At 38.7% G+C, this 23451-nt stretch overlaps 1 protein-coding gene across 8 annotated transcripts in view; it reads right to left on the bottom strand.

The window, feature by feature from the left end:
- LUC7L2 (LUC7 like 2, pre-mRNA splicing factor) overlaps positions 1 to 23451 on the bottom strand; it is a 68853-nt gene that overhangs the window by 36999 nt on the left and 8403 nt on the right. For 3 of the 8 annotated variants that reach the window (XM_054496781.2, XM_054496787.2, XM_054496789.2), the window contains exon 2: positions 10790 to 10884. In XM_054496781.2, coding sequence (XP_054352756.1) covers positions 10790 to 10884 — 95 coding nt within the window. Of the gene's footprint in view, positions 1 to 10789; positions 10885 to 12469; positions 23447 to 23451 lie in introns of those variants that run through there. The other 5 variants (XM_054496784.2, XM_063667877.1, XM_054496782.2 and 2 more) reach the window with 5 other exon arrangements.

Raw genomic sequence — 23451 nt, 5'->3', positions numbered from 1 at the left:
CCAAGATCGTGCCACTGCACTCCAGCCTGGGCGACAAAGTGAGACTCCATCTCAAAAAATAAATAAATAAATAAAGTAAAATAAAATATTTCCAGTGACATAAAAATATTTCCAGTGATAGAGATTTTGTAATTCTTCGTAAATTTGCTTGATGTTTGTGGTTAATCGCCTGTATAAAGAATATTTTTAGGCTGGGCACAGTGGCTCAGGCCTGTAATCCCAGCACTTTGAGAGGTCAAGGCAGGTGGATTACTTGAGGCCAGGAGTTAAGACCAGCTTAGCCAACATAGCGAAACCCCATCTCTACTAAAAATACAAAAATTACCAGGTGTGGTGGTGGGTGCCTGTAATCCCAGCTACTTGGGAGGCTGAGGCATGAGAATCACTTGAACTTGGGAGGTGGAGGCTGCAGTGAGCCAAGATTGTGCCATTGCACTCCAGCCTGGGAGACACATCAAGATTCTGGTCTCAAAAAAATTATTGTTTTCAAGTTTTCATTTGTTTCTTACTATTGTGTTCAATGAACTACATCCTCCAAATGATGCATTTATAACTCCATATTCCCTTTTTCAACAAATAGTTTCAGAGAACACACTTGTTTCCTTAGAAGTGTTAAAATACAGTTGATAAAACTACTTATCTCTAAAAAACATCTGGAGGGTCCAGGAAATACTAAGAGACTAATTCCTGATCCTTAGGTAGTAAGCATTTATTGAGACTCATTGTACAAAGAAATCAATGTGACACTGAAATATATTAACCAGTACTAGACTATGAAAAACAATCTGCTTCAATGACTCCCAGACCTCCTACTTTGTTTGGGAATAACTGGTTTTTACTACTTTCTTTAATTTCAAGAGTCATCTTACGGCTGGGTACAGTTGTTCACCTCCATATTCCAGCATGTTTGAGAGGCCCAGGTGTGAGGATCCCTCGAGGCCAGGAGTTTGAGAAGAGCCTGGACAGCATGGCGAGAGTTTGTCTCTACAAAAATTTTAAAATTAGCTGGGAATGGTGGCATGAGCCTGCAGTCCTTGCTACTTGGGAGGCTGAGGCAGGAGGATCACTTGAGCCCTGGAGTTTAAGACTGCACTGGCTACGATTATACCACTGCACTCCAGCCTGGGTGCCAGAGTGAGAACCTGTTTCTTTTAAAAAAAAAAAAAAAAAAAAAAAAGTAATCCTAACTGATAGATTCAAGACTTTTGAAGATGTCCTTCAAAAAAAAGCTGCAGGGGGAATATACGTGATTATAAATAAAATACAGTAGGCTGTGTGTAAAATATTTCCTGAAGCTAGCTAATGGGTACATGGAAATTCATTAAATAAACATCAACACAACAGTCCGCCATACCCATATGAATGTGTATCTGTACTTACTAATACAAGTAATACACAAAAGTGCTGACCCCCTCAACTAGAAACAAAGACTAAATCAGAACAAGATATTACTATACATGGTTTATGGGTCACCGTGGGGAAAAAAATTACCTACCTCCATAAGCCTGAATTGTATTATTTTAAATAGTATATAAAATAAATGATCTAAGATTATTCAAAATAGAGCCAGATGTGGTGTGCATCTGCAGTAGTCCCAGCTACTTAGGAGGCTGAGTTGGAAGGACCACCTGAGCCCAGGAGTTCAAGGCTGTATTGCACCATGATTGCTCCTACAAATAGCCACTGCACTCTAGCCTGGACAACATAGTGAGACCCCCAACTCTTAAAATTATCATTCAGAATAACAGAAAAGGATTATTTCCAAAGGGCATAAGTACCCCAAGTTTACTATTTTTGAGTATTCTTGTTCCTATTTGCCAAAAATGCTTTAAATGATTAAAGTCTTGGTTTTTAAGGTTTAATAGTAAAATTTTAATTATTCACTGGCAATCTTTTAAAGCACTGTTAACTTCCTGGGCACCAAATGCATTTTTTATTTAGGCAGTCTCTAGAAATAGTTGAGAATATACGTTTTTGTAATAGACTGAGAAAAATAAAATACAGCAAATCTGCTTAAAATAAGGACACACTTCAAACCTAAATTTGGAAATTAGCTGGGCATGGTGGCGCAAGCCTGTAATGCCAGCTACTCGGGAGGCTGAGGCAGGAGAATCACTTGAACCCAAGAGGCAGAGGTTGCAGTGAGCCACGATCGCGCCACTGCACTCCAGCCTGGAGTATATATGAAATATACATCATATATATGCATATGACTAAATATCAAGCCAATAATCAGGGTTAATGCCAAAAACATCAGATCTCCACATCCAGATCTCTTCAAATTTTAATCTTAGTTAAATAATACTTAAACCCTTAAATAATACCAAGGCAGCCCAAAATAAACCATTTATGGGAAAAGAGTTAAACGATTTACAGAATGATTTTTCACACTTGCACAGGTAACCACTGGTGTCATATTTTGATAAGAAATCCAGGCCAGGGCCAGGCAAGGTGGCTCATGCCTGTAATCCCAGCACTTTGGGAGGCCAAGGTGGGTGGGTCACTGGAGGTCAGGAGTTCGAAACCAGCTTGGCCAACATGGTGAAATCCTGTCTCTACTAAAAATACAAATAATAATAATAATAATAATAAGAATTAGCCAGGCATGGTAGCAGGCACCTGTAGTCCCAGCTACTCGGGAGGCTGAGGCAGGAGAATCACCTGAACCCGGGAGGCAGAGGTTGCAGGGAGCCGAGATCACACCACTGCACTCCAGCCTAGGCGACAGAGCAAGACTCCGTCTCCAAAAAAAAAAAAAAAAAAAAAAGACAAAAAAAAAAAGACATCAAGGCCGGGCGTGGTGGCTTGCATCTGTAATCCCAGCACTTTGGAAGGCCGAGGTGGGCGGATCACCTGAGGTCAGGAGTTCAAGACCAGCCTGGCTAACATGGTGAAACCCCGTTTCTACTAAAAATACAAACAATTAGCCAGGCATGGTGGCGTGCAGCACCTGTAATCCCAGCTACTTGGGAGGCTGAGGCAGGAGAATTGCTTGAGCCCGGGAGGCAGAGGTTGAAGTGAGCCAAGATCGTGCCATTACACTCCAGCTTGGGCAACAAGAGCAAAACTCCATCTCAAAATCAATCAATCAATCAATCAATCAATCAATCCAATAAAACCAAGATACTCTCCAGCTCCATATCTATTAAATGGTAACCTTTTTGCCATTAATGATTGTTAATTTTTGAAATTCAGAGTTGGTTTTTGAAATAATTTATGTAGCATTCTACTTGTGGGTGGACTGATTATTCATTTGATACAATAAATGGACCCTGTTCTAGATTGCTTTGGATATAGCAGTAAACAATACAATGTCCCCGCCTTTATGAACTTACATTCTAGTGGCTGGTTGAGAAAATTTTGTGCAGGTCTACTTCTCAGCACTTATTCTGGATTTCCATATTTTCATGGCTTTTACGTATGTACTATCAAAAATACTTCAGGGCCAGGCGTGGTGGATCATGCCTGTAATCCCAGCACTTTGGGAGGCCAAGATGGGCGGATCTGAGGTCAGGAGTTTGAGACCAGCCTGGCCAACCAACATGGTGACATCCCATCTCTACTAAAAATACAAAAATGCTGGGCGCGGTGGCTCACACCTGTAATCCCAGCACTTTGGGAGGCTGAGGTGGGCGGATCACCTGAGGTCAGAAGTTCAAGACCAGCCTGACCAACACGGAGAAACCCCGTCTCTACTAAAAATACAAAAAAAATCAGCCAGGTGTGGTGGCGCACGCCTGTAATCCCAGCTACTTGGGAGGCTGAGGCGGGAGATTTGCTTGAACCTGGGAGGCGGAAGTTGCGGTGAGCCAAGATTGTGCCACTGCACTCCAGCCTGGGCAACAAGAGCAAAACTCCGTCTCAAAAACATAAATAAATAAAATAAAAATAAAAATACAAAAATTAGCCAGGCATGGTGGCATGCGCCTGTAATCCCACCTACTTGGGAGGATGAGGCAGGAGAATTGCTTATGCCTAGGAGGCAGAGGTTGCAGTGAGCTGAGATGACACCAGTGCACTCCAGCCTGGGCAACAAAGGGAGACTCCTCCAAAAAAAAAATAGATACTTCAACAGTTTTTAAAGTTTGGGTTTGTATATACCCACATAGCTGATTTTTAGATCAGGCTTTAAAAGAGAGTCAGGGAAGCAATAAGAAAAAAGGAGTTTCAAATCATAAAAGGTGCACCTGGGATAAAACCCGGAACCTACTGGGGCAACATAAAATTCAGTCAGAATATCTGACAACCAATAATCCCATCTAATCACTTCAAATAAGCAGATAAATTTTTACTTTAATGACTTTAGGCTGGGCATGGTGCCAAATTCCTGTAATCTCAGCACCTTGGGAGGCCTAGGCTTGTGGATTCCTAGAGCCCAGGAGTGTGAGACCAGCCAGGACAACATGGTGAAAGTGAAACTTGGTCTCTACAAAAAAACACAAAAATAAGCCGGGTGTGGCTGCACATGGCTGTTGTTCTAGCTACTTGGGAGACTCAGGCAGGAAAATCACTCGAACTCAGGAGGTAGAGGTTGCAGTGAGCTAAGATAGCACCACTGCACTCCAGCCTGGGCGACAGGGAGAGACTGTCTCAAAAAATAAATAAATAAATAAAGACTGTGACAATATCAAAGTCCCCAATAAAAAATAATATTGACTATGACAATATCAAAGTCCCTAACCCTATCTGTAAGTATTTTTCAAGATTGGTTCTTTTTGGGAGGCTTAGGCAGGCAGATCACTGGAGGTCAAGAGTTTGAGACCAGCCTGGGCAACATGGTAAAACCCAATCTCTATTAAAAATACAAAAACTAGCTGGGGGCAGTGGCTCATGCCTGTAATCCCAGCACTTTGGGAGACCGAGTTAGGCGGATCACGAGGTCAGGAGATTGAGACCACCCTGGCCAACATGGTGAGACTCCGTCTCTACTAAAATACAAAAATACAAAAAATTAGCCAGGCCTGGTGGCGCGCGCCTGTAGTCCCAGCTGCTCGAGAGGCTGAGGCAGGGGAATCGCTTGAACTTGGGAGGCTGAGGTTGCACTGAGCTGAGATCATGCCACTGCACTCCAGCCTGGTGTCAGAGCAAGACTCCGTCTCAAAAAATAAATAAATAAATAAATAAAAATTTGGCCGGGCGCAGTGGCTCATGCCTGTAATCCCAGCACTCTCAGAGGGTGAGGCGGGCAGATCATCTGAGGTCAGCAGTTCGAGACCAGCCTGACCAACATGGCAAAACCCCGTCTCTACTAAAAATACAAAATTAGGCAGGCATGGTGGCATGTGTCTGTAATTTCAGCTACTTGGGAGGCTGGGGCAGGAAAAATCACTGGAACCCAGGAGAGGGAGGCTGCAGTGAGCCGAGATCAAACCATTGCACTGCAGCCTGGGCAACAGAGCGAGACTCGTCTCAAAAAAAAGAAAAAAAAAATTAGCCGTGCCTACTGGCGCACATTTGTAATCCCAGCTACTCGGGAGGCTGAGGCAGGAGACTTGCTTGATCCCAGGAGGCGGAGGTTGCAGTGAGCCAAGATGGCACCACTGCACTCCAGCCTGGGCAAGAGTGTGACCCTGTCTCAATAAAATAAAATAAAATATGTAAAATTCGAGTTGAAATAGAACGAAATAGCCTACTCCTAAATCCTTAGTGCATGAGATGCCTCCAAGGATGTTTCAGAAACATCTGAAAGTCACTGCCCTGGGTAACTGAATTACCTAAAAAACTAACAAAAAATTGTTTTAAGTATTTCTAGACTTAAGATTCCTAAATGGTATAGAATACTGTGGTTTTTTTATTGAGACATTTAATAGCACAATTTCTCTAAGCCTTAGTTTTTCTGAACTGTAAAATGATTACTTTACACTAGAAGATATGACGGCCTATCAACGGTAAAGTTACACTATGATGAGGGATATCATAAAATTAGTGGTGCTGATTTCTGAATTTTGAACAGGCATACTATGAGAGTATACATTTTCCACGTCCTAAGATCTTAATTTCAAGTTTCTGTTAACATCTTTGCTTTATATTTAAAGGCTACTATAAATTATTAGTCATGTTTCTTTTTTCCAGATCACTAGGAACTAGACGGAAATATTTTTTAAAGCATGTCAATTTCTTTATCTTTCCTCAGGGAAGATACGTACCAGAAGAAATGTGTTGGGGAAAAAAATGACAGCTTGGTTTAGGTTTTTTTTGTTTTGCCTAAATCTGAAAGGGCATACTGCCTACACAGTGAATTCAGCAGGGAGAAAGTGGGCCAAAACGAGGAAAAGAGACTACAATATGAAAATATTCTAGAAGAATAGAAAAGTAATCCAAGCTTCTTATTTTATTATTATTTTTTTAAACAGTGTCTCGCTCTTTTGCTCAGGCTGGAGTGCAGTGGCGCAATCTCAGCTCACTGCAACCTCCACCTCCGGGGTTCGAGCAAGTCTCCTGCCTCAGCCTCCCGAGCAGCTGGAATCACAGGCACCCGCTACCATGCCCGGCTACTTACTTTTTTTGTATTTTTAGCGGAGACAGGGTTTCAACATGTTGGCCAGGCTGGTCTCGAACTCCTGACCTCAGATGATCCCCCCACCGCCTTGGCCTCCCAAAGTGCTGGGATTATAGGCATGAGCCACTGGGCCCAGCCGCCAGCTTTTGAAGTATAGTAACTTTCTGAGATAAATATTCATATTTCTTATAAAAATCATTAAACGTATAATTATTTTGATCCTCTGTTACTTCTGTCTTACCTCCTCTGATTAATTTATCAATTTATTTTGAGTAAATTAATTTATTAATTTACTTTGAGGCTGGAGTGCAGTGGTGTGATCTCAGCTCACTGCAACCTTTACTTCCAGGATTCAAGTAATTCTCCTGCCTCAGCTTCCCAAGTAGCTGGGATTACAGGTGCGGGCCACCACACCCAGCTAATTTTTTTGTATTTTCAGTAGAGATGGGGTTTCACCATGTTGGTTGGCCAGGCTGGTCTCAAACTCCTGACCTCAAGTGATCGGCCTCCCAAACTGCTGGGATTACAGGCGTGAACCACCATGCCCAGCCTTGATTAATTTATTATTTTAAGAATTAGTTATGCCAGACCAGGCACGGTGGCTCAGGCCTATAATCCCAGCACTTTAGGAGGCCGAGGCGGGCAGATCACCTGAGGTCAGGAGTTCAAAACCAGCCTGGCCAACAAGACGAAACCCTGTCTCTACTAAAAATACAAAAATTAGCTGGGTGTAGTGGTGCATGCCTGTAATCCCAGCTACTTGGGAGGCTGAGGCAGAATCACTTGAACCCAGAGGCGGAGGTTGCAGTGAGCCGCGATCATGCCACTGCACTCCACCTGGGCCAACAGAGCGAGTATCTGTCTCAAAAAAAAGAAAAAAAAGCATTAGTTATACTAGAATAATGAAAGGTAAAATGTTGTAAGTGCATTTTCATGCAACTCAATTGCAAAAAATTCCAAACTAACTTGTCAATTATGAAGAGAATTTTTAGAAATCACACTCTCCATCTCTAAGTGATGATATAAAGTTCCAACCTCTTCATAATGAAAAAAAAAAAGGGCAGGAAATACATTTCTGGATACTTTTGTCCTTTGTGACAGAGTCTTACTATGTTGTCCCGGCTACATTTGAAATCCTGAGTTCAGGCAACCTTCCCACCTCAGCCTCCAAAGTAGCTGGGGCTATGGGTATGTACAACCTACCTGGCTTTTCTGTATTCTTTTTCTAAATAATCTAAAATATTGGTAAATCATATTCTGCTGCAAGTGACAGATCTTAGGCACACCTAATCACGCCTGTAATTCCAGCACTTTGGGAGGCCGAGGCGGATAGATCTAGAGGTCAAGAGTTCAAGACCAGCCTAACCAACATGGTGAAACCCCATCTCTACTAAAAATACAAACTAAAGGGCAACCTTTAGTCATACAATCTTTAGGTACACAACAAAGAAAAAGCATCATAAAATCAACAGTTAAGGCCAGGCACAGTGGCTCCTGCCTGTAGTCCTAGTGCTTTGGAAGGCTGAGATAGGAGGATTGCTTGAGTTGTGAACCTTTCAGAATTTAAGCAGAGTTTTGAGGACTAGGTAAAGGACATTGTGAGACTCCAAGCGTGTCATACAATGGTGTCCTTAAGGACCTGAAAAACATTAACAGTTCACCCTATGTACAAATAGCTTGTAATTACAGAGCTATGGCTTCTTAGCACTCAATCCCTAAAGAACAAATGCTTTTTGGGACAGAGTGTGATAGTTCACACCTCTTTATGTTCAAGATGCCTTTTTCTTTTCTGATGTTAAATGAAGAATGAAAAACACTTAATTGTAACTAACTGTTGATTTTTCTTCCTTTTTTTTTTTTTTTTTTTTTTTTTGAGGCAGGGTCTCACTCTGTTGCCCAGGGTAGAGTGCACTGGTGTGATCATAGCTCACTTGAAGTCTTGAATTCCTGAGCTCAAGCAATCCTCCTGTCTTAGCCTCCCAGGCAGTTAGAACTTCAGGAAATACCACCATGCCAGGCTAATTTTTTTTTTTAATTCTTTTTGTAGAGATGGGGTTTCACTATGTTGACCAGGCTAGTCTCAAACTCCTGGCCTCAAGTGGTTTTGTTAATGTTGTTCTCAAAATTTATCTCAAGTAGTAATTTAGCCATTAAATAAAAATTAAAAGTAAATTTTTTAAATTAAATAACTTTAACAGTTAAATTTTATACAATATTAAACATGGAGAATCACAGTATACTATAGACAATCATAGATTTCATAGATTTCAGATGCAGCATAGCACGGTATAAAATAATTACGAAAATGTTAGAAAGTAGATAAAGGAGTTTATTATGGCCGGTTGTAGTGGTTCACGCTTGTAATCCCAGTGCTTTGGGAGGCCGAGGCAGGAGGATCACTTGAAGCCAGGAGTTTGAGACAAGGCTGGGTAACATGGTGAGACCTAGTTTCTACAAAAAATACAAAAATTAGCCGAGCATGGTGGTGTGTGCCTGCAGCTCCACCTACTCGGTAGGTTGAGGTGGGAGAAACTCTTGAGCCCGGGAGGTGGAGGTTGCAGTGGGCAGTGTTCACAGCCTGGCTGACAGAGCAAGACTCTGTCTCAAAAAAAAAAAAAAAAGCCAGGCGCGGTAGCTCACGCCTGTAATTCCAGCACTTTGGGAGGCTAAGGCGGACAGATCAAGAGGTCAGGAGTTCAAGACCAGCCTGACCAACATGGTGAAACCCCATCTCTACTAAAAATACAAAAATTAGGGCTGGGCGCGGTGGCTCATGCCTGTAATCCCAGCACTTTGGGAGGCCAAGGCGGGTGGATCACGAGGTCAGAAGTTTGAGACCAGCCTGGCCAACATGACAAAACTTCATCTCTACTACAAATACAAAAGTTAGTTGGGCGTGGTGGTGGGCACCTGTAATCCCAGCTAGTTGGGAGGCTGAGGCAGGAGAATCGCTTGAACCCAGGAGGCAGAGGCTGCAATAAGCTGAGATCATGCCACTGCACTCCAACTTGGGTGACAAGAGCAAGACTCCACCTCAAAAAAAATAAATAAATAAAAATAAACATACAAAAATTAGCCGGGCATGGTGGCACGTGCCTGTAATTCCAGCTACACCGGAGGCTGAGGCAGGAGAATCACTTGAAGCCAGGCAGTGGAGGTAGCAGTAAGCTGAGATCGTGCCACTGCACTCCAAGCCTGGGTGACAGAGCAAGACTGTATCAGAAAAAATAAATAAATAAATACAGAGTTTAGAGTTTATTATATTTATTATCTGTCATAGTCCTTCCAAATTCCTGTGCTCAGAAACTGGATTTCTTGCCTTGTAGTATTATACTTTAAAATAAACTTAGGCTCTTTTTTCCCGTTAACATAATATAGTTTCAACTGTCTTTCCTCCTGGAAAAAGTCAAAGGTGTTTCCTGTTGCATATGCCTTGATACATATCTCTTTGGGGCATGTCCTTAATTTTAACTCTTCCTATCAAAGAAGAAACCACTCATTTGGCTAAGAAACTCATTGCTTCTGAAAAGGCAAGTCAGAAATCTTTCTTCATTTCAGTCATTTCTGGCAAATGAGAACTAAAGCCAGCTCGAGGTTTAGCCCCTACTAGCTCCCCACCAGCATCAGATGCAGCTATGAAGGGAAGCTACTTGTAATCATTTCAACCAAATCCAAAAGTCAGAGAATCAAACTCTCTGTTCCATATTCCAACAGGTCCATCATCGTGCAGTTTATCTTCCAAATTAAAACTATGATACTCTTAAGATCAACATCTCTGCAGACACAGAATCTAAATTGAGCTTTACATTATTAGCAGGAGCAACATTTTAAGTGACAATACTCCCAAATTAAGCTGTGTGGATATAAGTATTTACTAATATACTTCCCCACTGATTCCACAATATAAATGTGTACAAATCTTAACAAAAATGTATACTGTACTAGATAAAAGTCTACTCTGTTTAACAGTAAAAGGAACTTTAAAAATACATTATTTTATTTCTGAACTAAAAGTACAAATGCTATATAACTACTTCTGTATTCCAAATAAAAAATGCTTTTAAAAAACTGCTCTGAAGAATGGAAAAAATTATAAAACAAAACATATCAACCACTTTTGTGAGGAAGCCCATTCCTGAAGATTTAAGTAATCATCCTGAATAAACAAACAATAAAGGATGCAAATCTCCCCTCACAAGTCAATTCTTTTGACACAGAATTAAGACTTTATCCAGCAGTTCATTACTGCAGCATATCAGTAATCAAACAATACATTTAGTAAATACATACAGTTCCAGAAAGGACATCATGAGGACAACAGTTGAGAAGGTGACTCTTGCATACTCTGTCATCACTGAATTTGATTCGTTGACGAGTAGTATCTCCTGTAATATAGAAGAGTTAATAACATTCAAGGTTAGACAACTGGAAAGTATTTTCTGAGAGCCCTACTATTACTAGCTTTTTATGTGTGGCTATATACACACATTATAAATCAGCTCAAGAGGGATTAGTTTTTATATACATCCTATAGAAAAACTATTTTAGACAACATGCAGTTGCAGTAAGTGTACTGCATACATAATTCAAATAGTCAAAGTGAGAAAGCAATGCATTCTGTTAAATAGAGTACTTCAGAAAAGCATAGGATTTTAGAGCAGGAATGGACTTTAAAGATTATCGAGTCCAACTCCTTCATATTGCAGATGAGAAAACTGAGGCCCCGAGAGGTTAAGCAACTTGCAGACCCACTAAGAGAGTTTATACTGGTATACAATGTTCCCTTCTTGACACTAAGCATTGATATATTTTTATTTACAGTAATTGAAAAACATAAAAAATAATCTTGCAAACATTGCATACACACTGCGAATCCCCACTGAACCCCAGACGCCATTTCTTCCACTATTTTGTTCCAGCTGAAGTGTCTCCCTTTTGCTGCTGGGAGGAGTTAGAGAGGGTAGAATAACGCGTTTAAGAGCGTACAAACCTGGAAGAAGGACTCACACACCAGTCAGACAAAGGCACATTGCCTAGAAACGTTAACTTTAATGCGTCCAAAGGTTCCATACCTCCAAGTTTTATGTAGTCTGAGCTTTTTTATACTGCCACACTGGGTATATTTAAATTCATTCTGTCTTCATATAACACAATACACCTACCTCCTAAGCAACAGAAGCATCCAACCTGCTTATCAAATATAGCTATCTACTCAAAATGTTAAAGAATCTAAGAAAAAGAAAGGTAACTAGCTCCAATAACAAAATATAGATGTTAGTTACAATTTTTTTTGCTTAGAATCTCTTTGGAAAAACAAAAGAAAAAACTCATAAGGATGTTTCCTCTTTCTATATAGAATGATAAGTCCTAAGAAATGTAGGTGTTTTATTTTAGCCTTAAACTGATATATTATCGATGAATGAAAACCTACTGGTGAATTACTGAAGCAAGAACTATTGGTGCCAAAAGAGATATAAATACTTCTGTACTTCACATGATATGCCTGGAGCACTCCAAAAACTTTCGTGTAGGATGTGATTCAATCATTTAGTTTCTGTATTTTCGCATATAAATAACAAAAAAAGATTAAAACTTTACCCCTTTATATGGTCATATACTAAAGAGCTTAACTTAAATTCAACTAAATACTATCATTTTTAGATGGGGTAAGATTTTGTTCAAATTGTTTTAACTTGGTTAAAGATATTTTTAAAACATTCTAATTTGCAACCAGGGTATATAAAATTTTAACAACAGTAATTTATAGTTAAAATGATAGCTTCAGAGCAGTTCAACAATAGGTTTTCTAGAAGCTCGTCTCTAGTAGGTTATTTTTGACACAATTTGGAATATTCAGTTTAGTGTTTACGCCTGCTACTATAAGTTATTTTGATGGTCCTTTTTCCTTTTAAACACAACTGCTTTTGTTCCACATTCATTAACACATCTGAAAAGTTAGCAATAACTCACGGCTTGGCGAATGCGGGGCCTTTCTGACACTCCCTTGCAGATTGAGGTAGGCAGGCATAGATACATTGAACCTTTACAAATAAAACAAGGGGCCAGATTGTTCATTTTGTATAGAATAAACTCTGCCAGCAATTTCAATACAGCATCTAGAAGTACATGTTGACTGTAAAGATTCTTTTATATAAAAACAAAAGTGAACAAAATCAGGGTGTTTCATTTTTTTAAATACTGACTTAACAAGTATAACCCCAGATAATTGTATGACTGACTACAGGTAAAAGTCCAAAGCTGGAGCTCTAGACAATGTCTTTGAGCCAAGTGGGGTTTTAAAAAATTATTTCTTTAAAAAGTATGTTTCATCAAGACTTTGGTGAGGACCTCAAGCTCATGTTAGAATGGTGCTATGATAAGCTCATATCAGAATGTCAATGCTATTTAATTAGAGGCTTTTTGCTTCCTACCATTTAAGAAAAAAATTTCATTTTAAATCTGTACCCTAATTATATTAAGCAATTTTAAAATGATAAAATTTTAAAGTTGAAACAAAAAACAAAACAAAACAAAACAAAAAGCCCTTATGTATCTAATAGTCTTCCTGCTAAAAGTATCTAAATGTTTTGGTAACGGCAACAGCAGAATCATTTCAGTGCTTTGTTAAACTAATGGCTCAGGCCTTAGAATAAAATGAGTATTCATGAAGTTTTACTAATCAAACATCTCACTAAGTAGAGTAACTGATTTGTGCTTAACAACTTACATTCAAATATTAAGTTAATTGTGCCCTGAAGACACGGCTATCAGTTAAAATATGAACAATTCCTAATAGGAATATAGCAAACCAGGAAGTATCCCTGGTGAGCTTTTTTGTGTTTTTTAAAATTTTTATGGATACATAATAGTTGTACATATCTTCCCTGGTGAGCTTTTAAAATCAGAATCTGTTTCTATAAATGCCAAAAAACATTTTAAAATAACTTCTCACCGCAAATGAATGGGTGCTCCATAAATATTTGATAACTGTAGCAAACACAACAAATACAGCTATCAAATAGCAGCCATTATAGAAATCTTTAAAACAATGAAATAATAAAACGCTTAATAATTTGAGATACAGAAATACCCTAAGAGAGAATAGCAACTGACCGTTTATCGATATTTTTAAAGTTCTGCCTTGGGGACTTTAAGGTTGACATTTTAAAACAACCTGGCTGCATAACCATGCAGTACTTAACAAATTTATTTGGGCTTATTCCATAGAAGTACAATTCAGCTAAACCAACGATTTTTAAAAGAAAAATGCTGGTAATTTGGTTTCTGTCAAGATATCTGGCCCAAACCATGTTTTTCATAAGAAACTAGGTAAAACAGCGCCTATTTTATAAAAAGAAGAAGAAAGAACTGCAAATAGGAACCAAATCACCTTATACTACAAGAAATTATTTTCAATTTAATGCGTTTTATCTTTGGGTTTTGTGGGCATAAAGTCATATAAAAATAACCTAAATTATGGGGGAAAAAAGTATCCTGTCACAATGACATTGGATCCAAATCACAGAATCAAACCTATTAGTGACCACATCTGCTGTGCTAGGCAATGGAATTACAAAGGGGCATATAAGACAAGCTCTCTCCCCTCAAGGAGCCCATGATTTTGCTGAAGAAATAGGACATATTAATTTTTTAAATTTTTTAAATTTTTTTGTAGAGACAGGGTCTCACTATGTTGCCAAGGCTTATCTCCAACTCCTGGCCTCAAATGACCCTCCTGCCTCGGCCTCCCAACATGCTGGGATTATAGGCAGGAGCCACTGCACCCAGCCGAGGATATATTAATGGAGTAATAAGTTATAATACAAGATAACATGATCCAAGTATCAAATGTGTGTTTCAATTAGGTAGCACTTCAGGAATTCTTAGACTAAAATTACCACCAAGAATGGAGATATTGGAAAAAGCTTCATGCAATAAGTAGCCAAAATTTGAAGGAAAGACAGGACTTAGATCAAAGTAAAGTAGAAAAAAAAGCACTACAACCTGGAGTAACAGCTTTGACAAAGCTTATAAGAGCAAGAAGGTTTGGGGGAACAGTAAGTAAACCATATCTGGCTTTGGCAAATGGCTTCATGTAGAATTGCTGAGTTGGGATCAGAACAACACTTTTTGAGTAACATTTGATTTCTTACATTTTTCATTTTTTAATCCAAATTTTTAGTGTATAAAGTAAAAAAAAAAAAATTAAAATAATGGAACAGAGATCAAGCGAAGTTACTTCTGTCAACAACAAAAAATATCCCACCTATAAAAACATGGAGATCTCTCTGTCCTATAACCTCTACAATAGTTAATTAGGCCTTGTACTTAACTACACAGCCAAGTTTTTAGAATTAGAAACCTGATTTAGAACTCTAGCAAGTGAGGTGTTTTTCATTTTAATAGAAACATCAACTTTTCTATTAATTCCTACTTCTACCAAATTCTCTACCAAGCAACAACTCTCCTTCCTCCCTCTTTTGTTCAACACCTTCATGAGTTTCATGAAATATAATCTTTGAGAACACCTGAGTCACAAGTATACAATAAAAATGAGGATGCATATTATTCATCTTCAGGTCTGTCACCAATGTATCAGAGCCTAAGGCAGTCAGTTCCACTCAGGGAATATGGACAGGTCACTTTAAAAACAGGCCTCCTCTCTAAGTTATACTCAAATACTGCTATTCTCAAAATTCCCTTCCATATATCAGGAGGGAAAAAATAAGCCCACTGTAATTCCCAACACTGCCATTCTATGGCCCTGCCTTTTCTGAAACTTATATTAACACTTAAATTTTATTAGTAACATTACAACCTTAGCCTAGGTAGTATCTGACATGAGTTTATACGTTGCATGCTATCTTCCCAATATCCGCCCCCTCCCCCCAGTACTACCCACCCTCTCCCTCCCATACAAACAAGAAACCAAATCAACTTTCATAGATTTAGGTGCTATTTTAAAAACATCAAAATTTTACTTTACCCATTCTCTCCGATGCTCCCTGTATTTTTTTAAGCTGTGAGTGGATGACCATGCTATGTGATCAACAACTGTGAAGGCTAAGCAAAAGTGAACTGAGTTTAGTATTGTAATTTCAAAAGAACCTTAAAGTTTGTAATATTTGACATATTTAATGGTATGCAGAATCCTATTTTACTGTACATTATCAGGCATTCATGGCAAGCAATTTACAAAAACAATCAGTATTTTGTACAGAATTAGCTTAGAGCTTAGCTTAGGGAAAACAAAGGAGGAGGAGAAAATGCAACAGCATACAAAGCAATGGAGACACTCCCATGTCTACAAATGGGGGCAGGGGAAGGGAAGCCCTCCCACATTCTCTAGGGTGGCAACTGAAGCCCTCCCCACAGGTATACTAGTTAAGGGTCACGTGTCACAGTGGGCTTGGGACAGGACAGTTTCCTTCCCTCTGAAACAAGATCCATAACCTCTCAGTGAAAGGAAAGCTAGAGCTAGAGAGGTGTACAACCAAAAGCTTAAAGTTTATTTTCCTGACCCCTTGAATCCCTAAATGCAGAGAAACGTTCCTCCCTCTTTTTCCCTCCAATTTCTTCCCTCCATTTCTTCCAACATAAGCTGCTGAGTTCACATAATAATGTGGGAACTGTATAAACATCCATGGCCAATTTCTAGTCTAGTCCAGGGCAGGAAGAGATCCAAAGCAGTGCACAAGTAAAACCTTGTGTCACTGGGCACGGTGGCTCATGTCTGTAATCCCAGCACTTTAGGTGGCCAAGGCAGGCAGATCACCTGAGGTCAGGAGTTCAAGGCCAGCCTGGCTAACATGGTGAAACCCCGTTACTACTAAAAATATAAAAATTAGCTGGGTGTAGTGGCACATGTCTGTAATATCAGCTACTCAGGAGGCTGGGGTGGGAGAATCGCTTGAACTTGGGAGTTAGGGGTTGCAGTGAGCTGAGATAGCGCCACTGCACTCCAGCCTGGCTCACAGAGCAACACTCTGTCTCAAAACAAACAAACAAAAAACCCTTGTGTCTTCATGTGGAATCAAAGTAAAAGCGATGACTACTGCTGCACAGTAACTCTTATACCAAGGAGCCAATCTGATCATTTTTACATCTTCCTCAAACTTTCTCACCCACTCTACCAACTTCTCCCACCTACCTTTGTTGTTCCTTTAGAATTCAGCTTAAAATCCACCTATACAAATCCTTTTGTAATTAACCTTTTAAAAAAACATTACTCCCTTGCTACATGTTCCCTTGTTAATATATACACTCAGTTTAACCCACTGTATATTTAAACCGTCCAGAGGATAGGGTTCATTTTACAAAAGGACTCATCACCATGTCTTAACATAATAATACAGATGCTTTGAAAACATTTAATATGTCTTGATCCATGTAAAACTTTCCAGGCATATATTTATTACATAAGGAAAGGGAAGAAAGAGTACTATGCCAAAGATGGCAACGGGAAAAAACAATTATGACAGTCTGCCTTCCAAATGTGACATGAAGTCATTTCTAATAAAACAAAGCAGCTTTTCTTTCCTCCAGAAAATGTAAACACAAGGGTGCTATACAGCTCAGAAAAGCTATCCTTCTTAATCTTCTAGTTCATATGGTCCCATTAGTTTATTATGAGAAACAGGTACCAGTATCACCCTCCACCATAATCCCCATGACAAGCCGAACATTTTAAAAATGTAATTCCCATTGTAGAAGAAATTTCCAGAACAAGTTCATTCTTGCTGGATATGATCAAAGATTAATAATGTTTTTAAAATGTTAAAAATCTGGCCCACTTGTCTGTGAAAATCCATATCACAAGATTATAAGAATGAGACTGGGGAACAGCCTTGTTAGCAGAAGAAAAACCTTGTAGGATCTTTTGAAGCTAACCAGAATGGTGATGATGAAAATGTGAGAACAGGAATACTAAAGAATCTCTATTCCAAGGGCTCTATTCCATGCCCTGCACCTATCTTCTCTCATTATATTAATACAAGCAAAGGGTCTTGGCAGCTGGCAGGGATCAATGCCATCATGTTTTGGGGGGTAGCTGCTTTAGGAAATCTATCAGCCTATTTCTCTTCTTAAATTTTACAAGAGACATCAGAAAAGCCTGAATAGTTACTTTAAAATTAAGTCCTAAAATGGGTTATATAGAATTTATTTTAAGATACATGGCATAAAAAGTTGCAGCCTGCTAGATTTTATATTTTGATACTTACTTGCAGAGCTGCAATTCTGATATAGTAACAATTGCACTCTGGATAGTTGGTGCCTTCTATCATCCAGAACTTTCTATATACAAAATTAGAAGTAATGAAAGCTATCTTTGGCTACCAAGCAATAGCTGAAAATAATCAAAGAAAAAGTAACTGGCTGATTTATCTATTAAAAAAGCCAAGCTCTCATCAGCTGGTGATAGTTACAGAAGCCACCTAGAGCCTCCCCAAATCTAAAAGAAAAGAAATAAAAAAGAAAAAAAAAGATGAGAATATCAAAGGACAGAGGTGATAGACAATCCAATGATAAAGGAAGAAGTTAAAATGAAAAACAGATTACCATGAAGGAGACGTGAGCCTTAAAACTAAACAACACAGCAGAAATACTGCCTCACAGTGAATATGCAACAAATTTACGAAAAGGGTTGCCTCTGGTGAAAGGACTGAGACTGTGAAGGGGACCACGAAAGACTTTATTTGTATTTGTAATGCTTTATCCACTTTTTCCTTTTTTTTTTTTGAGAAGGTGTCTCACTCTGTCGCCCAGGCTGGAGTGCATTGGCACCGTGTGGGGTCACTGCAACCTCCGTCTCCTGGGTTCAAACAATTCTCCAACCTCAGCCTCCCGGGTGGCTGGGATTACAGGCACCCACCACCACATCTGGCTAATTTTTATATTTTTAGTAGAGACAGGTTTCACCATGTTGGCCAGGCCGGTCTTGAACTCCTGACCTCAGGTGATCCACCCGCCTTGGCCTCCCAAAGTGCTGGGATTACAGGCATGAGCCACAGTGCCTGGCCTCTTTATCCATTTTTTAAAATTTGACAGAAATATACAAAATAACATTTATTCAATCATATAGATGCTTCTTTGACCTTTTTACTTTTTAAAAGATTTTTTTTAAATGCAGACACCTACAATCAGTATCACAGCTTATTACTTAAAAATAAACATTCAAGTGTAATTCTTCATTCCCATTAGATTTTTAGTCAAAAGATGACAGAAGCAAATTATGTCTATAATCTCTAAGAAAAGGAAATAAAGATATAACTAACGCAACTCAGCAACCTGGGTATCAATCTATTGCTATAAATAATTACTATACCCTAAAGCACATCAACCAATAAACACCATGTGCAGGGAAGCATTCCCTCTAACACAACGAAGTAAATTAAATTGTAACAGGAATTTTTCAAAATATTTATACATGGTGTCCAGACTCAGGTTAATCGACTGCTTAGTCCTAGCAACATGCCCTGCCGCTCTGCTTCCGTCCATAATGCAGACTCACAGCCACTTCCCCTAGCATTTCTATCAGGCCTCTCTTTGATAAGCAGCTGTTCCCACAGCCAGGTACCTTTTCACATTCCCACTGTGGAACCAGTTGGTGAAATCCTGCAGAACCATCAACCCCCGTGGACCAAAGCACTAAAGGAGAGGTGAGAAATTGAGCTAAATGAGGTAATTTCACCCTGGAGGTCTAGATGGACCTCTCTAGGGATCTCCTAGAGCTCTCTGTCTCACAGGCTTGTATTTCTGTCCAGTCATTTCTGCTTACTGGCTTGGGTATATACATAGTTCAAACAGCTTTCCTTTCACATGAATACTCCCTGGAACAGTAATTTCCAAAGTATGAGATTTGCACAAAAGATGACTTTAGGTGTTACATGATTTTGCCAACACGACATTTTAAATACCACTCAGTAAGAAAATTATTAATCACGATTAAGTCAAGAAAAAAAGTTCCCATTTTGCAACAGTACTTGTTTAATAAATTTAACAACTTCTAATTTTTAGCACAGGAACCCTAAGTGACAAGAGTCTAGTTATATAATACACCATTTTGTTTTCATTGTATTTATTTTTATGGTGGTATAAACTTTCATTTTAAAATTAACTTAAAATTTTTAGAAAGTGAGTTGACATAAAGGAAAATATTAAATAAACAGAAAACAGTAAAAAATAATAAAGGCAAGGCCAGGCATGGTGGCTCACGCCTGTAATCCCAGCACTTTGGGAGGCCAAGGCAGGTAGATCACTTGAGGTCAGGAGTTTGAGACCAGCCTGGCCAACACAGTGAAACCTCATCTCTACTAAAAATACAAAAATTAGCAGGGCGTGACAGTGCACGTCTGTAATCTCAGCTACTCGGGCAGCTAAGGTAATCGCCTGAACCCGAGAGGCGGAGGTTGCAGTGAGCTAAGATCAGGCCACTGCACTTCACGCCTGGGTGACAGAGACTCTGTCTCAAAAAAAATAAATAAAAATAAAGAATAATAAAGGCAATAAGTGTGACAAACATTTGGGAAACACTGATCTAGAAGAGGGTTTCTCAAACTTTTAATGTGTATCAGAATCACCTGGAAGGTTTCTAAAAACATGGATTACTGGGGCCCATACCCAGAATTTCTGACTCAGTAGGTGGGTCCAAGAATTTACATTTCTAACAATACGATGTGATGCTGAGGTGATGTTGAATTGCTGGTCCAAGGACTGCACTTTGAGAATAACTAAACCAGAACAGTGGTGAACAAGCTTTTTGTTAGAGTCAAATGGTAAATGTTTTAGGTTTGCGGGCCATATGACTCTGTTGCAACCATTCAACTCTGCTGTCATAAGCCAAAGCAGCCATAGACAATATGTATATGAATCGGCAGGGATGTGTTGCAATAAAACTTTATTTACCAAAAGCAGGAGGCCATAGTGCCAGTCCCTGATCTAAAACATACCCTCAAGTAACTTTATTAGTTAAACTATTAAAGTTACTTTAAGAGAAAAGTCTACCGTTTAAACTAATACTAGGGCAGAATATAGAACAGAACAGCCAAGTAACTATAGATACTATCCAATAATTATCAGTTAACTCTAAAAGAGAAAACTGGTGTCTGCAGAAATCTAAGGTATTAAGAAGATTAAAAACAAAAACCATTTACCATATTCAGGAGACAAAATTCAGCAAGGGCAGCTGGTTAAATTCCTTTCATGTTGAGTCAAGTAAGTCAAACATCAGTTGTACATGGTTCACAACTACACTGGAACATATGGGTCAATACTGAGTGCTTTTTGGAAAGAAGTTTTAAAGACTCTTTTCTATGCTAATAGCAAAATATGACATTTATTCAGTTGAATGGACTTCATGTTACTTTCTGATGGCTTTGACTTCTCAAAGTCCTAAGTTATTCAGTTCAAACAAAAACATGGAGCTGCAGATGATTTCAGAGTTTTTACAAATTAATTTCTCTATATCCTCAATAATCTTGCAAAACTGAATAACTGACCTATCTTGGCCCTGCCTTCCAATATCTATTCTAGCAGCTCCTAGTGCATGAGAACCTAAACAAAAAGGAAACAGAATAGCTTTTCTGCAAGTTTTGAATTCACAAGATTCCAGTCAGAAACTTACCCTCATTCACTCCCTCATTCTTTTTCCAGTAAGATGTTCCAACTTCCTTCATCTTCTTATAGTTTCTTAGTAGATTAAGTTATGCCAAACTGCTTGTTTCCTCAAGAACTCTACATACTAACAGCAGTAGGCTTTAAGGATTCAGTCCTTTTCAAGCACCTTTCTGGAATTCCATCTTCGGGGAGTATCTGCCTCATTTAACTAGTCTTGCCCACTTACTGACCTTTAGTTTTAAACCATCTGCCTGTCTTCTCAACGCTTCTGCTTGCTGAGCTCACGGCAACTTTAAGCTTCAATGCTTTGTATGAACCACCTGTTACTGAAGAGTACCTGATTCACTAAACCTGACCTTGATCCATGACACCTCATGGCCACTGAATTCCTACTACCCATCTTGAACACGTAGAACACTACCATCTATCCTTATATGACAACATCAAACCTAAACGAAAATAAAGAATTTACTTGCTCCTTATAGAACTGATGCAGAAATAGACAAAATGATTTTTCTTTGTTTTGCTTATATTTACCTGAAGTAAAAGAATGTCTCAGAAGCATATGCTTATTTGAGGAGAACTAAACAACTGCAGAGAATCCAGGAACGATGCAATGTTATATGAAGTGATACTTTTATTGTTTTCTGGGCTGCTGTGTAGATAGAAATATTATTCAGAGTTCAAAATGCAAAATGAGTAAAACTTTTCTTTTTTCATTGATTCACTATGCAGGCGCTTTCAGTGTTCTGGATATGCCTGAAACTCTGATAAAGTTAAATAGTTAACTGAAACTCAGAGAAACTACTGTTTAATCCTATAAAACTACTTATATTAAAGAATTTACAAGCTCTAGACTAAGAAATATCCTGTTATTATTTTTAAAATGTCTGCTTATACATTAAAGGCTCCGCCTCCTTCACTTAAAATGAACAATCCAAGTGGAATAAAAGAATGGCTTACAACTGACCAAGAAATGAATATGGTTCATTATGTTAATGAGAAAAAATTAAGAGAAAATGTTTTCAATGTTGATGAGAAGTCAAGGAACACAGATTACAGTAAAGATGATTTTATAAATAAAATCCATTAAAGAACGCACTACTTCAAACTTTGATTCAGTAATTTTGCAGAAAGGCAGAAATGTCATATTATCTTACAGATTATACGGTTATGTACTACTAACCTTACATTAGCAACAGGTAAATGGCTTTCTTAACTGTATTTTCCTGGGTATGAGGATGAGTATCCTTTCAGTTTTATATCCCACAAACTATAACTACTGTACAACTGATCAGCAAAAATATTATGATTAATATATTAACTGAGGAAGTATATCCTACAATTTAGAAAGATTAACATTTAAAATAGTTAAAATTATTGAAAGTTTTAACTTGCCCAAAACAGTCCCTAACCATAAGGGACAACTAATGATGCTATAAAATTCTATCTAACATTCCTAGTCTACTTGTTGTTTTGGAGGGCAGGCTGCCATTCCTGCTTATTTTAATCTTTCAAAGGTGCTCTCTGCTCCCATTTAAAGGTATAAGCAATTAAGAGATACAGAACCCTCAGAACTACCTTCTATAACTTACCTAATTTCTAAGCTTAAAATGTAATCTAGGCTGGGCGTGGTGGATCACCTGAGGTCAGGAGATCGAGACCAGCCTGGCCAACATGGAGAATCCCTGTGTCTACTAAAAATACAAAAATTAGCCATGCGTAGTGGCAGCCACCTGTAATCCCAGCTACTCAGGAGGCTGAGGCAGGAGAATCACTCGAACCCAGGAGGTGGAGGTTGCAGCAGTGAGCCCAGCTGCACTCCAGCCTGGGCGACAGAGACCCTGTCTCAAAAAAAAAAAAAAAAGATGTAATCTAAATCCACGCCCTCAATTTTATTTAATTCTTATTGCATGCATCTTCCCAGACTTTCCTGGGATCAAGACCAGAGACTTATGATCAAACTGTGTTTGTTGGCAAAGGGGCTTTAGCTAAGGAACATCCTTGCAATTAATCCAACTGAGCAAAAATCATAGTCTGTGTGAGGGTACTGGGTTCTTCCAACTGTCACACAGACACTTCTCAAACTGTTTCTTGGATTTTCCTGTGCACCTCCTCCCTGCTTTCAAATAGAATATGTTCAAGGAAAACAAATTATCCCTCTCCCCTCAGCTAATACTAACAACTAAAACAGAAAGATATTTATAAAGCGTAATGAATCATAAACGAGATAAAATAAGATACTAGTAATTACTATCTACTTATAGCTCCTCCTTTCTAAAAAAACTTAAAATATATTTATTTTTCAACATTTCTGAGTATAACATAGGAAATTA

Source organism: Pongo pygmaeus, chromosome 6 (assembly GCF_028885625.2).
Source record: "Pongo pygmaeus isolate AG05252 chromosome 6, NHGRI_mPonPyg2-v2.0_pri, whole genome shotgun sequence".
NCBI classification, from domain to species: Eukaryota; Metazoa; Chordata; class Mammalia; order Primates; family Hominidae; genus Pongo; species Pongo pygmaeus.
The sequence above is the reverse complement of the archived record's forward strand: the minus strand, read 5'-3'. Positions and strand labels throughout refer to the sequence as shown.